At 44.6% G+C, this 17,585-nt stretch overlaps 1 protein-coding gene across 1 annotated transcript in view; it reads right to left on the bottom strand.

Annotated features, from left to right (window-relative positions):
* Positions 1 to 10,919: 10,919 nt before the first annotated feature.
* Positions 10,920 to 17,585, bottom strand: part of GFAP (glial fibrillary acidic protein) — a 49,973-nt gene continuing 43,307 nt past the window's right edge. The window contains exons 8-9 of the mRNA XM_078645137.1: positions 13,489 to 13,574; positions 10,920 to 11,452 (exon numbers count right to left, since the gene is read on the bottom strand). Of these exons, the coding sequence (XP_078501263.1) occupies positions 11,411 to 11,452; positions 13,489 to 13,574 (128 nt within the window). The 3' untranslated portion in view covers positions 10,920 to 11,410. The remainder of the gene's footprint in view (positions 11,453 to 13,488; positions 13,575 to 17,585) is intronic.

Raw genomic sequence — 17,585 nt, 5'->3', positions numbered from 1 at the left:
GAACTTGTGCAAGGTTTAACTTCCCTACCCATGCTGTTATCCCCGGGGCGCTTTCTTGTGACCATAGGAGTTTTAGGGTTCCCTAGTTGTTTAGTGTTTACTATTACTAACGGGGACAAGAGTGGGGCAGCCAGAGTGTTATCATTTGCGTCCAATAAAGAGTTGGGCAGCAAATGAGCGGGGAGTGTTGGACTGGATAGGACTTGGGGTGGGTCTGCTCTGGATTCAACTGGTGCATATCGAATGTGACATAGGGCGTTCAAATCCTCCAACCAGGACAAACTTGATGCTGTGTCAACTAGCTGCGCCTCAGGATGTTTGCAGGCTACGCTATGTGAGGGCAAACGAGTTTCTAAATCTACCAGGTCATGAATAACGGGTAATAATGCCCTGTCGACCCTGTCTACATAGCAGTCTAACCTCCCCCTACTAGAATCACTTGGGAGAGTGCTGGGTTTGGAAGCCCCCTTAAGAGACATGGCGACGGTGCAGCAAACAGAGTCCCGCAATAAGTCAATAGAAGACCTGATGTCTCTGCAGTGTATGCAGAGATGTAGGTCAAAGTCTCGCTATACCTTGTTCAGTAGGAGCCAAGGGGGCTGGCCCGTCCCGTCCTTCTCGGGCCTCTGAGGGCCACAGAGGGCCCGCCCTTTGCCCGGGCTTAGCCCGGCGCTGCCCCGCACGCTCCCGCGACGCGGGCACAGCCGGTGATTTTTATATGCGCCTCTGGGTGCTCCGCCTTCACTTCCTGGTCCTGGGGCACCTGGGAAACGTAGTCTCCCTCCGCTCCGCGGCCGCGTTGGTAGTTGCGGCGGCGGGAGGGAGACAGGGCAGCAGCAGGACCTCTGGCAGCTCCGGGCGAGGTAAGGGCAAGCTCTCCCCTCACAAAACACAGCCCCCGCTCCACCGACACAGCCGGTGATTTTTATATGCGCCTCTGGGTGCTCCGCCTTCACTTCCTGGTCCTGGGGCACCTGGGAAACGTAGTCTCCCTCCGCTCGGCGGCCGCGTTGGTAGTTGCGGCGGCGGGAGGGGGACAGGGCAGCAGCAGGACCTCTGGCAGCTCCGGGCGAGGTAAGGGCAAGCTCTCCCCTCACAAAACCCAGCCCCCGCTCCACCGACACAGCCGGTGATTTTTAGATGCGCCTCTGGGTGCTCCGCCTTCACTTCCTGGTCCTGGGGCACCTGGGAAACGTAGTCTCCCTCCGCTCGGCGGCCGCGTTGGTAGTTGCGGCGGCGGGAGTGAGACAAGGCAGCAGCAGGACCTCTGGCAGCTCCGGGCGAGGTAAGGGCAAGCTCTCCCCTCACAAAACACAGCCCCCGCTCCACCGACACAGCCGGTGATTTTTATATGCGTCTCTGGGTGCTCCGCCTTCACTTCCTGGTCCTGGGGCACCTGGGAAACGTAGTCTCCCTCCGCTCGGCGGCCGCGTTGGTAGTTGCGGCGGCGGGAGGGAGACAGGGCAGCAGCAGGACCTCTGGCAGCTCCGGGCGAGGTAAGGGCAAGCTCTCCCCTCACAAAACACAGCCCCCCAGAGAGGAATCAAAAATGAACGTGACATCCGGAGATGTCAAGGACGTTGCCCATTGTATCCACCGTGGGTGCAAAGCCTTTGAATTTGGTACACTGGCTTTCGTCACTGCCTCTAAGGCAGGATACGGAGTAACAACCAAAATGCGTTTTCCCTGCGACAGTGCACGTTCCTTAAGAATCGCCGTTTGCACTGCTGTCAAAACTTTTTCCACAGTGGAAAACCACAACTCAGCCAAAGTGTACAAGTGTGACTTGTAAGCGATAGGGACTGCATCTCCCTCATTAAAAGTGAGTTACGTGAAACCCACAGCCCCTGGCACGATTCTTATCACCAGGTTGGTGTGGTTAGCACGAGTCAACAAGAATTTAGATTCTAGAAGATCAGCCTGCAAAGATTGCAAGATGGCAGAATGTTCAGGCAGCCAGCACGATTTGGAAAAAGTTGGTTGTATCAAGGCGTAAAGAGGCTTGATACGCTGGTCATAATCGGGAATATAAGTACGCCCGAAATTCAAAAAGCCCAGCAAAGATTGTAGCGTTTTCAGTGTTTTAGGAGTGCGCAGCTCTGCGCATGTCTCTTAAGCGGCGGTAATCCAGTACCAAACGGTACGAGCGATCAGGCTTAGTCACAGTAAAAAGAGGGTTATTCATCGGAGACACACACGTTTCAATCACACCTTGATATTCCAATAGTTCAAGGATCTGTGCAACGGGAGCTTTCGCTTCACGCTACTTGGGGTATTGGGGTTGAGGCTGAGGCATAGACCGTAAGGGAATCTCATGTCAGGGGAAAAATGTGTCCCACCCACAATGAGTACGGTACAAAGCTGGCGCAAGCGCCTTAGCCCAATCTTCTGCAAAATGCAGAGCCTGATCATTCGGCACTGTGTGCCGAAACTAGGGAGGATTACCTCCTCCCCGTTGCGGAGCTGCTAAAACAAACAGTGGGGGGCAGTCGACCTTCACCAACAAATTGTCATAAGTAGTTAGATTATCCCAAAATACCCCTTTTACGGTACGTTGTATGTCAGCTTTAAATATAAGGACAATTTCATAAAGTCTTTCAGGGGGGCTACCCTGGTGTCAGCTGTCTCAACTACAACAAATGTGTCAGTCGCTGTCACCTTCAGTAGTGGACGCAGGGCCTCTTGCACTATGATAATATCCGCCGCGCTGTCCAACAGCGTCATCGTCCATGTCAGATTCCGAAGCTGCGTCCTCACTATCTGTGGCATACCTCGCTGTTAGAGCAGCAACTTTCTTCTTTTGAAACTGAGGCCTTTGTCGCGGTGACTCGTCCTGCTTGTCTTTTCCGTCAGCCTTGCGAGGCTGCTCACGTCTCTGTTGGGCACCTTGTTCTCTGCCTCCCCCTCCTCCACTGGTGGGTGAGACTGATATTCCCAGCAAAGAGCGAGGAGAACGTTGTTCAGGTACCTGAAATCTATCAGGTGACTTAATCGTAGTGCGGTCGCGCAACTCTTATGTATGCTCAGCAGGGGCAGGTATTGGCGAAGCAGGATGAGACCCCTGTTTCTGTCGCTGCTTCCCCTGTTTTTTATTCTTACTCCAATTTTGTTTCGAAACTCTCTGGCTATCATCTTTATCAGAATTCGCCAACTGAGTTTGCTGCTGTGCTTGTTTTTTAGCAAAAGGCTTAACACCCAAACTATTACGGCCAATGGTCTTATAGGCCTCCGTAATAATTTTCGGTAACTGACGGGGTTTCTCTGCATCGCGCAAAGCATTAGACACCTGGAAACTTACCACATCTCCCATAACATTAGCAAGGACGAGATCGCGAACCATGTCAAAATCTCCCACGAGGCGCATTCCCAACTCAACGGCTGCCTCCGGCCCGTGCTCATCTTGAACGCGTTTAATGACGGAGGGTAGGGCTACCATCAAAGGGGTGCCGAAGCACCTAGTATAGACTGCCGCACAAACCACACCCCATGTGGTACAGTCATTTACGTCAGGCACTAAGTCTTTCTGCAAACTTATAGTAAGGATCCTGTGTTTTTCCACAGGAGTGGTATTAGGAAATACTGCCTCCAGTTGGTCAAATTTCTCGGCAAGCCAGAAAGGCATCTCATCCTTATCCTGGGGCCGCTTGCCCATAACCGCATTAACCATAACAGGACTAAGCTTCAGCCCATTTGGCCCATCTGGATGCGCCACACCTCCAGGGGCCCCACCTGGGAGGTTGTGGCAAATATAATTAATCAGACCCCTTATTACTGCTACTGCCGAGGCATAAAGGGGCCATAATTCAAGAGCTGTACAGCGCACCGCAGAGGGTGCGGGGTAAAACCAGCTATAACAGGCCAAGAAGCGCCATTCTAACCGATGTTAAAGTGTGGGGAAGGGCGCCATTAAACCAAAAGCTGTGCTGACAAGGAGAAATCTGAACTTCCTGCGTTCTATATGGAGCGTACTCCGCCGGCACGACAGTCGGAGTGTAAGTATGAAACACATTAGTATTAGCATCAACCGCAGGAAATGTAACCCATGAGTAAAATAGCTCAAACGGGTGTGTTGCGCCAGCAGACACAACAAAAACCACCGCTTTGCCTTCCAAAGAGACGTTGAAATCCTGCAGATGATTGCACACAGAGAGAATTCCCATAGAAGCCCAGGTTCTGGTGTGAACCTAGGCTTCCTTGGGAATTCACAAGGGCATATTATCAAGCCCCTTATCGCCGCTTTAGCGGCAGTTTCCTGTCGCTAAAGCGGCGATAATGTTATCGCCGTTCTTGATAGTATGGTCCAAAGTAGGCTTTATTTACATACAGCAATACGGAGAGTGATTCCTCTTTTACCAGCCATGGAGTAACCTAATAGAGTGGAATCATGCACCCCTGACATTCTCTGGTGTGTTATATGAAGAAAGGACCATGTAGCCCTCAATAGAACAGCCCCATCCATCAAGAATCCCAAGTATAACAGTTTGCTGCTCCGGAGCGCTAAATACGTGTATCTCCGCTTCTGCTTAATTTATGTTTTACATTTTTTTCTGGAAAACGACACTTTAATGCACAGATCCGTCCTGACATTTCCTAATAGATTATAGAAAGTCTTAGGGAAAACTTCCACTGTTCACTTCACCTACTTCACATTAAAACAGGAACATTTTGGGAAAGGGGAGCTTGTTAACCCTTTCATGCTGTCCATTTGTTTTTTTGCAGTTTTATGTAGCACAAACTCTGCCCATGGACATTGGAGCGATTTACATGAGCACTAGTTGCATTACACACAGTCATATTCTTCTTAGGCACTGGGAGATTAAGGGGCTGATTTTCATTTTGCCGGATGGGTTACTCCGTCACAACTATGACGGATATCCATCTGCTGAAATACAAATCCCATTATTACCTATGGAATTTACCTTTCAGCGGATAGGATATCGTCATGGTTGTGACGGAGTAACCCGTCCGCTGAGATCTTAATAAGGCCCTAAGTGATTTGCCCAGAATCACAGAATGTTGGGCTAACGCGGTTACTTAAACCCGCTTCTCCTATTCCAAAGTCGGCAGCTCGGATGTAATGACACATCCATGACTGAGTATACGTCACAAGACTGTTGGTAGGCACAGACAGTAACACTGTGTATGTACCAGAGACATGTATGCAAGACTTGAGAATAACAATGCAACTACAAGAATACAAATGTTTCAATTTTTATCCGTTCATATCTTGCAATAAGACTTTATTAGGAAAAAATCATGTTATTGACTGTGCATGTTTCTATCCATTCAAAATTGTAACATGAATAACACCTTTGAAGCTGTGAAATATTAGGCAAACATGAAGTTTCAATTGAATGAAGGATGGGTATCGTATGGCAGCTAAAAATAAAAATGAAATGGTTACATATGTGTAATTATTGTGCTTTCTAAAATTACACTAATGCCCTAAGAGTAGTAATTTAATTCCAAAAAGGCCAATATTGTACCACCACGGAAACGATAGAATCTGCTGAGACCTTGCAGTCACCAGTGGTTATAATTAGGATCTAGATTCTCCAGACGAATTTTCACTAAATTTTCAAAACTGGTACGCCACTCACTTCAGCTGCTGTTTGGAATGTTTCAGGGTGATTCGTCAAGCAAGGGACGAGAAAAAGGGGGGTCCTAAAACGCATTTTCCCCCATGCAATTTCACATAGGGACCGAACCACTGAATGGAATTACACCAAATTTGGCAGAAAGCTTCATCGTGGTCAAGAAAGATCTCTCTTTGTAATTTGGTGTAAATCAGGAAGCAACTTGGCAGGCAACTGGACTCCAAAGAGACCCAATGGTATCTCTCAAGACATTTGGGCTAAGATAGTGAGTAGCATCTGCAGAGCCAATGCTTTGGCCCTATCCAAAGTACACCTGATGCCAGCTTCACAGAGAGAAAATTGGCAAATCTTAAGAGATGGATAAGGAAAGCATTGGCTGCTCAAACATCTTTTCCCCATAAGGCACTACAGCAAATGGGATGGGACTAGTGGTAGGCACTCTTTCCTGTTGCACACCTCACTGCAGCCTGTTAAAATTGATGCTGCATTTGTGAGTTTAAATAAAAATTTGCATTATTAATATTGTGCATAACAATTAATCTACACTTTAAATCACATGTGTATACTGACATGGAGCTAATGCAAATGGAAATAATTTGGTATGATCTGCTAAAGTGTGCTTTCCTGGCTTAGGCTACGACACTGTTAGGCCTCAACTCCATCTTGTTCATAATGGATATGTCAACATGTTTATTCTCTATTTATATTTCTGGTACATGTAGTTAAGCAACATGTGGATCTGTTTGTTTCTGAATTACACTGTTCCTGAATAATGCCTGCTAGAGGGCCTACTGTAATACTTTCTCAAGAACCTACCACATGTACTCGGTATTGCATTAATTCACAGTGGTTTACTGTGGTTTAAATATCTGGTTTCTTATAACACCGCAGAATGACATTAGATCAGAAGGGCTAAGTCTGGTTCTGTTAACAAGGAGGCTGCTTTCTGGTACCACACTTTGGTAAACTCTGAAAATTATCTAGATAAAGACATCCATAAGCTTTGGGGCGATGAAATGGTGAATATAAATTTGGGGGAAGTTTGGTTGGGTTCCTTTGCGATGCTTAGAGAGACAGTTAAACCAGCTTACTTAAAATGTAATCATCTCTTCACTGTCTATAGGGTGAATTGGTCCCCAGCGAAATTAGAAGAAATTTCATGAATACACTATGCATGCCCAAGATGTGGAGGTCCCTCAGCTGATGATTTTCATATGTTTTTAACATGCCCTTAGATCACGAAATTTTGGCTTGAGGTGTGTGAATTTTTAACGGAACTCACTGGTATCACGGTGAGGGTAAGCCCCCTACTTGTATTGTTTGGAATTTGTCAAGACAATGCTACCGGCATGAGCAGGTTAGATGCAAGATTAATTTCTTATGTGATTCTCCTAGGAAGATGGGAGATCTGTAAAGCATGGAAATCGTGTGTTCCACCGCCCTTTCTGGAGTGCAAAAAGAACGTTGTAACCATAAGTAAACATGACTTAGCATGCGATCCCAGTAGCCGAGGGAAAGTATGAGTTAAGTTGGTGGACTGGATTCAAAACCTGGGGTCCAATAATTAAGCCAATGGTTAGATGTCGGTCCTGTTCCCTTCTGTGTTACGGGCACACCGGTGAAGGGTGAAAATGGAAACAGCTTTTACTCTTGAGTGGAAGGACTCCAACCAGGCCTGGTTTTTCCAGAGATGGGAAGGGAGTATAGCCAACAAGTGATTTGGCAGAATGAGGGCAAAACAAAAGAAGGGCTAAATCAGTATTCATGCTTTGGGTTAGTGCTATGATGGTAGTGACATTTAAGTGACATTTAAAAATCTACAATGTGATGAAAATTTAAATATTTTCTCACATCAAGATGAGTTTGCAGTTCTAATGCTTCTCTATGGAGCAAATGGATATAAAAAGTTTTGAATTTGGGGGTTGGAGGGATGTTTTTGGGTTCCTACCATGGGTGCTGCCCGATTTCCTACTGATGTTGTGGTATATCTGAGACTTAGGGCCTCATTTATATGTTAGTGGGAAGGGAACTCCATTGCAGCATCAACTGAGTTCCCTCTCCATCATCATAATGGCCCTCCGGCCCGATCTATATGCTGACAGACCTTAAGTTTGGTCATGGTGGAAACTACTACGTCTCCACCATTGCCAACTTTCTCCCATGGCCCTGCGGAGTAAGGGTCGCTAGAGAAATGACTACATGTTTGCCTGTCCAAATTTGATGGGCGCACATTTAGCCATTTGTTAACTGTTCTTCACACCAGGCAAACTCTGGTGGAGAGGAACATTATGTTTTTTTATTTTCAAAAAAGAAATCCCATTTCAATTTTTTTTTAAATTAAAAAATAAACCTTTTTGGTGTAGGGTTGCGTCATGCTGATGCAAACCTGCACCAAACGGCAATATGCATTGACAGGAATTGTCATGATGGCGGTTCCTGACAATGCTTTTATTAATGACTGCCAGCTTAGCTGTAATTTATAAATTAGGGGGGCAGTCTCTCCATCATGGGGACACAGTAGTTTACTCCATCCCCATGATGGAACGTCAGCCCTTCTGCTAATATATTTAAATCAGGCCCTTAGTCTCTTTCAGATTTTGCCTCTTATTCTGCATTGTTTCTGTTACTGAGAGCCTTCATGGCAATGACTCTATGGCTGCATTTCAGTAATGTAACTTTTTAAACTTTGTAATAAACCTTCATGGTTTTATAAATTCCACTCTAGAATTCACTTTTTGAGTCAATCCTTTTGTAAAATGACTATTTTGAGAAGCTGTTTTGAACCTTGTCTCTGAGACAGTGTCTCGTGATTGAAGGTTAACACCATACCTGATCCACCCAAATGCTGAGTGCACCATTGAGATACTGTTTATTAGATAGGGCCCCTGCGCCCCCGCTGCAAGTCTTCCTCACTGGCCACCAGATCTCCCCCACTAGTCTGGGACTCAAAAGAATGACTCACCCTCAACCCCAAAGAAGAGGCCAGGATCTTGTGAAGTAAAATGTTGTCCCCACCATACCTGGAGATAACAACCCATGGGCAAATCCCATTATCGAAACTGAATTTGGAAAGGTAATTGAACCAGAAAGCCACATTGTCCCTAATCATCCTGGGTCTGTCCACACAGAGAAAATGTAAGAAACCTTATAGAGTATGTGCACTCCAACTCTGTCCTCCATCTTTAATGGGTGAGGTAAGATATCAGTGAGTGAAGTTACACGTGTGAATGGCCCAGATCACTCTACATCAACCAGCTGTTGTCTCAGAAACATTGAAATGCACAAGCAAACTGGAGGTGAGGGAGTCACCCAGAGTCATTCACATGCCCAGCTGACCTGAATACTGCTGTAGTGTTGGAAACCTTTTACTGGAATAGTGGAACACACTCTGAACAAAGAACCTGATGGATCAGAGGTACAAATCATGAGAGTTGTGTTAAAATGAAAAACCAACTCCCCACCGTGATACAATGATACATAACTCCCTACTAGATTATATGGTGCCGCATAGGAATCACAGAAGTGCAAGAATAAGCAGGACTTTCCAGCAGCCATGATGGTCCTGCTCCATGGGAAGATCAGTGGTCACCACCGTGATTATAAATGAAAAGGGAAATAGCTTGTGGGAGGAAGAACACTCTGTGCATCATGAGGAACGAACCACAGGAATTGAAATGCAATAAAGCGTAGCCGGACTGGTTTACATCGTTGCATTAAAAGAAACATCTGACATAAAGAGGCTGGCTGATGAGCAGCCATGGCGGGTTGGGCTTCCTCATTTGGAACAACTACACTTACTGCTATGATGAAAAAGGCAGCAGTTTCTGCACAGGACTACACCCCGAAGTCCCACAAGATAGCTTACGAGTTGCCACTGTTGCCACTGGTCCCACCACATTCCCACGAAACAGCACACCAGTTGCTACTATTGCTATTGGTCCCACCAACACGAGGACCAAAGAAAAGACTACAGAACTGATGCCCAAATGACCACCATATGGGATCAGGAAGCAAAATAAGTACTCGGTATGTTGAAAGTGATGTTTTCTGATCAAGCACACAATGTGCCAAACAGAATCTCGGACACCATTTGTGAATACAGAGATTATCACTAGGGGTTGGTAAAGAGCAGATGCCATGTGGGAGTTTCATACCAAGATATCATTTAATGCACCTAGAACAATCACTCAATAGGCAATTCCAGACATGGTAAAGGTACCAGAATATCGAGTTTGAAATATGCTACAAAAATATACCACCCAGACACCAAAATACCATGAAGGTAAGGATATAGAGATCAGTATAGATTCAGTATACCTAACTACAGATATTCACCTTAACGATGTTAAGAATATCAAATCTAGACTTCCCTATATGTATTTACCCTCATGGCACCATATTTAAACCTTGATACTCTGACATGCAACACCGACCACCATACCAAATGTAAACTGGGCGCAGGTCAGAGCTAGCTGCATTGGAGCCAAATAAAGAAAATTGTTGTTCCTAACATTCTCGTGTTTATTAACTCTCCTTGCTTTAGGCACCCATCATGTTATACATTAGGTTCCTGGACAGACCTGAGCAAGATACCTGCAGGTTCTTGTTTGTTTATTTGAAATTATTTTTGAAGAAGAGAGAGAAAAAGAAGACTTGTTTAGGCCCTTATTACAGGTTGTGCAGAGGGGAATTTCCGGGTGGTATTCCACTCTGCACAATTATCAGTGGCTCGGTGTTCACACACACGGATTTCCCTGGTGCAGACCCACCCTAAAGGCACGGAGGAGCATGTAATGCTCCGCCCTTCCAGACGACCTCTTTCACTTGGGCTCTAGCTCCCTTGTGAAAGTTTACATTTTTGCAGGAAGGTTATATGGAAAGGATCATCAATTTCATGACTCCCGGATGAGACAACCTTGGTGGCTTGTGTGGCTGCGCAGAGGGAAGTGTACAAAGTTCCACAAAGATTCCTGGCAAGGGCTGTATATGGAAATGAGGAGAGTATTGGTGAAAAATGTGTGATTTGGAAGCACTGAGGAAGGTATTTTGTAGTCCTATTTGAAGTTTGCACCCGTACCTTCTTTGCCATCCCTGAAGAGACATTCACAATAGGGGTAGCATATGCAACCTCCCTCCTGTGTGACCTGTACAGAGAATCAATCCTAGCCAGATGGTATGTATTGAGGTGTTAATGAAATTATGGCATTCTGTGACCATGGTGAGGAAATAAGGCTGAGCGATGTCTATATCACCATGTTTGGTGATGTAGCGCCATCAATTAAGGACTTAAACAAGCAAAATTATGAAATAAAAGACAAAAGATGAAAGAGCAACGAGTTTATTCACAATTGTTACAGATTAAACCATTCAAAATTTTCTGTGTCAAAACACAACCAGCTCATTCTATTGTATTTCTCTTTCCATGCCGAAACCTAGGATTAGTTATGGGGTGAGAGAGGAGACGTGACCTTGGCCACTGCAAATTCACCAGGTGCAGCGCTACCAGCCAGTCACTCACACTAAATCTAGCCTTTCAGAGTTAGTCTCATAGAAGCCATTGGTTAGTTAAGAAACAGCCCTCATTCCTTCGGCTCTTCAGCAGTCACCGCCATGGTCGAGGCATCAACTGTCGGCTTCTGCAAGTCACGCGCATATCATGGTCTTGATGTTTGCTTGTTGTGTCGCGTCATCCGCTGGAGAAAATGGACCTGCATTTCAGAGCGTAACCTCCCTCGAGGAGTGTCCCCTGGACCTAAGACTGCTATAGTTCTACAGCTACTAGATTCTGCTTCCACCTTTCTACGGCTTGAGTCCTACTCCACGTCTTTCTGCTCCTGTGTCGACTCCTTGATGATCTGCAGAAGGCCAGAGAAACAAAGGCAGTGAGATGACCATAACTTTCAACAAGTAACCAATGTGACTTATTAGTTTTTGCTGCATTGTGACTTCACACCACAGGCAACAAGGCTTTTCATTATTTTAGTGGAGCGCAACACTTACATTGAAGAGTGCATGAATATCACTGTCTACGCCTGTGTCCGCGCGGCACATAGACCATAGACATACACACTTCTGATTAGCTGAAGTGATGGGATGGGCTTAGAGGCAGGGCTAATGTTAGATGGCCAAGAGGTTACCTATATGTACGTGCATGTGATTAGCTATACTGAAGGGGAGCACTTGTGAGGGGAGCGGTGTCTGGGAGTGTTCTTTCCCGGCTATTGTGACATGGTCTTAGAGCATGGAAAGTGACCAGGTGAGTCTCTACGATGAGAAGCAAGGCTTCTCTTAGTAAACATGGGCTGCAGGGTGTTCTCCTGGAGCCCACAGTCCCATGTAATTCAATGTCCATAATGTGCATCCTTGCGGGATACCTCTGTGGACCACAGCAAGGCCAGGAATACACTTCCCTTCCTCTAATAGATCTCACATATTGGAAGAGAAAACATGTTTTCAATTTGGTACCCGCAAATGCCAGTATTTATTTTAAAAAGTTAGGAAATCAAGCAACAAGCATTGCCTCTTATGGTACCCTAGCAGGTATATGAGTCGACATCCAAAAAGCAAATGATTTGTTGGCTCTGGTTTACTCCTATACGATGTCTAGTCAAACTTATTATTATCATGTACAGACATTTCGGAAGTGCATGCGTTGTGCGGAGTTGGTCTGTCGCTTTTTATACTTAAACTTAATTTGTTAAAAAAGACTTGGCTTCAACACTGGGTCACTATCGAGGGTCCCAATGCTTGAGAAGTCAGTCTTCTGGATACTCTGTACAAATGCAGGATTATTTCTACTAAACTCTGGCCTATTTAGGAGTTTCTCTGAGCTGCTACTTTGGGCCTGCCTGGAGTCCCTGGGCCTTCAGGCTCCTTCTGACAAGCTCCTCCCAAGCAGGGCAGGCACTTCTATCAAACAAGCTCTTCTCAGAACCTCAGCGACAAGACTTCTTGGAGAAACTCCATACTTAGGACAGAAGTCAGGGAACAATCAATACGAGATGAAGATAAAAGGGCTAGAGGCAGAGGTTCTCAAATGTAGTGAAGATAACTCTTGCTACTACTAGGAAGGCAGTCTGGAGTTCCACTGTGCAGCAAGCAGGACAGCGCTAATTTTCCTTGTCAGTTAACACGTAGTACTTTTCTCACTGTGGTTGAAACTGGATAATTTAGAAGGTAAACCAGTTACCTTTTGGTGATGAGGCCCTTGTCAATTCTAATAAATGTGGGCAGGCTTCCATCTCCCAGTTTTCCAGCCAAGTGATTCACTTCTTTTGATGGAGAAATGGTTCGCAGTAACAGAATTATTCCAAAAAACACACAAGATGGCAACCTCATTCCTGAGCTGTGTGGAGCTCTCTACTGCCCAGGACTCTATCCATGATTATCCTATATCAACAGCATGCACTGGAGCAGTGAATGATAAATGAGTGGCTCCTGATTCTCATTTATTATTCCTTGATTTTGTCTTTTTTGGGATATCTCGGTCCCACCCACAACCATGGACACTGTTCGCTAGGTAATCAATAGTGTGTGTTGGGTTGTTAACTTTGTGTATGGAACAAGGGAATCCCAGCTAGACTTAGGCAAGAGGTAGATGAGTTGAGCCATAACTCTCTAGGAAGGACCTTTAGGGAACCATCCAGGGAGATGGGCCAAGGGTTAAAGGGTCAGAAACAGAAATTGGAAATTCACATCTAGAGGCGGGCCTTTCTATATCAAAGTTAGACCCACTGGATTTGGTGTCTGAAGTTCTGCGTCTCGTGGAGAAAAATAGGGGTTACCTCATGTACCGCTCATGTTCTAAACTCCCCAACTATTCACACTCCACTAGAAATACTGAACATCATGGATTTCTGATTCCTGTGGAGAGGGCGTAGTCAACAAGTACCTCTCCATCTCTAGTCTCCACGGTCCTGACAACAATGGTTCTCTTCCTCTGAGTTTCTACTGGTAACTTGCTGTCCAAACTGGTCTCTGAAAGGAAAGAAACACACAAATCATGGGATCCTGGTTTACTCAGACAACAAGGGTAACACAATGTGACTATCACAAATAAGTGATTATAAATTTCCCAAGATCAAGGAACACATTGAAGGCCTTCTTTTTAATTTAAGTTACACACAGAGAGGTCAAAGTCTGGCAGTAACAGCTACAATACTCTTAATCGCTAAACATGCTCCACAGGCGACAACAGATTGCCAAATTATTTTAGGAAAAGTCTTGCTGTTCTCTTCAGCTAGCAAAGATGTCATGCTAAAGACCCCACTTACAGTCACTTACGCAGACTATCCCCTGCTGGTAACACTCTGCCACCTGTTTGGTTTCTGAATAACTCATCAAATCACTGAGAAGAAACGTACAAGAATAAGAACCAAGCCTTTCGACAACACAAAGGTGACGCAGTGCAGGGAACCTGCCTCATGGAGCTAGGTAGAATACTATTCTGAGTAAAGAAATGACTGAAGTCCCTGGAACACTAGGCCAGGTCAAAATCGACAGGGGTATACCCAAATGACCCTTTTATACCTGGGCATGAGACATAATTATAAACAAGACAAATGGTATAAAGGAATAAATACAAAAACCGTTACTGAGTAGAGTACATTTAATTACCCTCTCCGCAATTATTTTTCTAGATGAATATATCAGACCACAGTTATATCCTACATGGACAATAGCACCTAATCAATGAGATAAACACAAAAGATAACATATATCACACCATCCTGTGCATAATCAAAAACAAAATACAGATATAACAAAATAACCCTAACAAATTATTCTCGCTAGTGTCTTCCATAAAATTCTGGACAGACCACTACGAGGTACTTAAAGGTTAGTCAACTAATACAATCTTTCTTGTGTGACACCCTACAATTTAAAGCATCACTACAAATCAATTGACTCCTCCTTATTAGTGTCGACGTGACCACGTTTCAGCCTATCATCTTCTTAGGCCTCCTCAGGACACGTTTTTTTTTTTTTAACTTTATTTTTAAGGTTTGTAATGTAACAGTTACAAAATGAAATCCCCGCCCAGATGGCATCATAACAACACATGTATACAAATCGACATTCTCATTATGGCACTTTTTGGACATAGGCTTCACCTGGATATACTTAGATCCATGAGGAATCGTGGCATAACAATCAAATGAATAGGAATCATCGTGAGGAAATAACCAGACCTCGCACCATGCACTGTGCCAAATAAACCTTAGGAGACACCCCCCGCCTCCCCATCATGTGGGTATCTCTGGGGCCCTCTGTCCCATCCAAGTTATAGCTACCCTGCGCCTGGCCAGCACTAACAGCAGTTGCAGTAATTTATAAGAAAGTTTCCATTTCCTCGGCCTATGGACCAACGCCAGTAAGCAATGTAAGGGTGTTAGTGTCATCTGGAGGCCTGTAGTGGCAGTTATGTGATCTACAACGCTTGTCCAAAAGCCCCTAATTAACGGGCAGTCCCAGGCTAAGTGCAGGAAGCCCGCCCCCTTCGCGCTACATCTGGGGCAACTGTCCCCTCTGTCCTCCGAGAAACGGCTCAACAGAATCGGAGTGAGATAGGTACGGTGCAGGAAGTTAAAGTGTATTAGTTTAAAGCGCGCATTGCATAATACCTTGCGCGTCAGAGCCCCTATGCGCTTGCGCTGCCCCTGGTCCAGCGGCGAGCCCAAATCCGCTTCCCAGACCGCCCAGGCCGTTGGCACCGGTGGGGCGGAGTCTCCTTTCATAGCTGCGTATAGCAGGGAGATTAGTCTGCGTCCCCTGCCGCAGGACAGAAGAATATGTAAGGTGTGAGTCATTGGAGGTGCCTCCGGACACTGAGCCCTGACCGAGCGTTTTACGTCGCGCAGTCCCTGATAGTGTAGATACTGTCTTCTACTAAGGCCAAAGGTCTCTTCCGCCTGCTCATATGTCAGGAAGGTCTCGGTAGGGTACAGATCGGCCAGGAACTCACAGCCCCACTCTTGCCATTCACGGAAGGACATATGTTGTTTATTGCTACCATGGGGGCCAGTATCCAGACCGGGAGTTCCCTATGAAAGGGCGCTGATCGCAAGACTCTTTCTATAAATTGTTGCCAAACGCCCGCCGTGTGCCTTACAATGTAGGGCAAACCTATGGGGAGCGCCGGGTGGACGCTCCACTCCCAGACGCACTGCGCGTTTTTGGATATCAAATCCAGCCAATATTTATCCTTTTTTTTTTTTTTTTTTTTTTTATCATTCTCCATTTTTGTCATTCTTTTTACGATAATTTTACCATATTTTCATTTTCATCATTAGTTTTTCCACGGTTCGATCAAATTGTATTTAAGAAACTTCACGTATTTACATGTGCCGATCCAGGCCTCCTTGTAAATAGGGTCCAATACAACCAATGGCTTTAAGGCAGCATCATTTTATTTCAACCCAATGCATTTCGGGCTTAAACAAGCCCTTCGTCAGGGGTAACTGAAAGTCAACAGTAACATACATTAGATCAATATGTTTTCTGTTCTAACTGAAAATATTTACATTTCAATTTGACATTGCACATGTGACATTTTACATAAAGACTAATAGTAAACTTAGTTTAAAAATGGTTTAAAAATGACCCAATTTTTTATCTAGTGTTCGTCATTTCATTAAAATGCAAAGTATCTTTTCGCGCTTAAGAGTTCAACTTTACGTTTTGGAATTTATACATTATATCCTTTTATATAAACAAACACTCATCAATTCTCTCTGCGTGTTAAGTCCTGAAGCTCTAATCTGGATGCGTTGTGTTTAAGAAGAAAACTTGCCGCCTCACTTCGAGTATTGTTAACCCTCTCACTATAAACAAATCATACATATTTGTTCCACTTTAGTCATTAGCGCCTGTAAACAAACATTCGCTCTACAAGTTGTCAGCATACCACGTATAGCCCATCTTAGTCCAAAAATCTGTGCGTACCTGCTTATATGAACATCTTATGCTCCTTGCAGAGCAACAAACATCGAGTTATCTCGCCCGTTGTGCGTTCTCAAGTGCTCAACTTGATTTAAACAAACCATGCTCCACCCGCATTGCGCGTGAAGCAACTCCCAGTACTCTTAGCGTCCCTTTCATGACTACAATACCCATATTGCATCTATTGTCCGTCTTTAGGAATATTCAAAATATACACCAAATGTCACAATTTTCCTCGTTATGTGTATCCATTCGTTCCAGTTGCCTCCGTCATATACTGCCGTTATGTGCCCGTTGTTTGAGATACGTGGAATCACTCGTTCAAAAATATTCTTTTAGTCTTACCGAATCTTCGGGTGCAATACCAGCGTAGGGCATTATAAATTTGAAAAGTGAGTATGGTGGTCTGCACACCGCGTTCATCCTTTTAATCATTGCTAGTCTTTAAACATTTTAATCAGTTCGCGTGCAGAACTAGGTAGTGCCATGCCCCGAAATGCACAATTTTAAAGTACAAACCTATGGGGAGCGCCGGGTGGACGCTCCACTCCCAGACGCACTGCGCGTTTTTGGATATCAAATCCAGCCAATATTTATCCTTTTTTTTTTTTTTTTTTTTTTTTTTTTTATCATTCTCCATTTTTGTCATTCTTTTTACGATAATTTTACCATATTTTCATTTTCATCATTAGTTTTTCCACGGTTCGATCAAATTGTATTTAAGAAACTTCACGTATTTACATGTGCCGATCCAGGCCTCCTTGTAAATAGGGTCCAATACAACCAATGGCTTTAAGGCAGCATCATTTTATTTCAACCCAATGCATTTCGGGCTTAAACAAGCCCTTCGTCAGGGGTAACTGAAAGTCAACAGTAACATACATTAGATCAATATGTTTTCTGTTCTAACTGAAAATATTTACATTTCAATTTGACATTGCACATGTGACATTTTACATAAAGACTAATAGTAAACTTAGTTTAAAAATGGTTTAAAAATGACCCAATTTTTTATCTAGTGTTCGTCATTTCATTAAAATGCAAAGT

The sequence above is a fragment of the Lissotriton helveticus genome, chromosome 5_1, assembly GCF_964261635.1.
Source record: "Lissotriton helveticus chromosome 5_1, aLisHel1.1, whole genome shotgun sequence".
Taxonomy (NCBI): Eukaryota; Metazoa; Chordata; class Amphibia; order Caudata; family Salamandridae; genus Lissotriton; species Lissotriton helveticus.
The sequence above is the reverse complement of the archived record's forward strand: the minus strand, read 5'-3'. Positions and strand labels throughout refer to the sequence as shown.